The 694-nt window shown below is 39.5% G+C and overlaps 1 protein-coding gene across 1 annotated transcript in view; it reads left to right on the forward strand.

Annotated features, from left to right (window-relative positions):
• Nucleotides 1-694, forward strand: part of LOC119585216 (E3 ubiquitin-protein ligase UBR2-like) — a gene marked incomplete in the record, with an annotated part of 58,977 nt that overhangs the window by 11,765 nt on the left and 46,518 nt on the right. The window contains 2 exon segments of the mRNA XM_037933869.1: nt 52-162; nt 506-654. Coding sequence (XP_037789797.1) covers nt 52-162; nt 506-654 — 260 coding nt within the window.

A 694-nucleotide genomic window follows, 5' to 3' on the forward strand; every position in this document is an offset into this window, starting at 1 on the left:
TTCCTTTCTCATCATAATAAACTCTCTCTTTGTTCCCTTCCTTCACATTAGCCAAATTGGAATTGCCTCAGGATCACTTTCGATGAGGAGTTGGCGCAAAAGATGCTATTTGACCCCCTTGAGAGGTTCATGTGTGGTGGTGATCCATCTCAAGTTTACCAGGTAAACTAATTTTGTAGAAACTCCCTGTTACTGTTTATAGAGCTTTTGTTGAAGTACTTAACCCATTCATGCTAAATGACAGTTTATTATACCATGGCAAAAAAATCATTAATGCTTGATGATGTGTAATCATATCATAAGACTGGATGAACCTCAAGAGCCAAGCCCTGAGTCAGGCAACAGCCCAAGTCCAAGAGAAAAATAATACCCCCTGGCCACAGGAAACTTCATTCAGAAATTTTCCTTTCGAATGGGTTAAATTCTAAAGATGTAAAAAGTGGTTTTGCATATTATGTGATCCATTTTGAGGGAAACATACCCTAACCTTTTGATTTCTTGACAGATGGTACGGCAACTAGACACCCCTCCTTCTCTGTGCGGTAGAGTTTTTAAGAATGGAGATCCCACATACGGGTGCAGAGACTGCGGCATGGATCCCACATGTGTTCTTTGCGCTGATTGTTTCAAGAATTCAGCTCATAGTAAACATAGGTATGTTGTTGATTACATCTGGTTTTTAATTGGAATATAG

The sequence above is a fragment of the Penaeus monodon genome, chromosome 19, assembly GCF_015228065.2.
Source record: "Penaeus monodon isolate SGIC_2016 chromosome 19, NSTDA_Pmon_1, whole genome shotgun sequence".
NCBI classification, from domain to species: Eukaryota; Metazoa; Arthropoda; class Malacostraca; order Decapoda; family Penaeidae; genus Penaeus; species Penaeus monodon.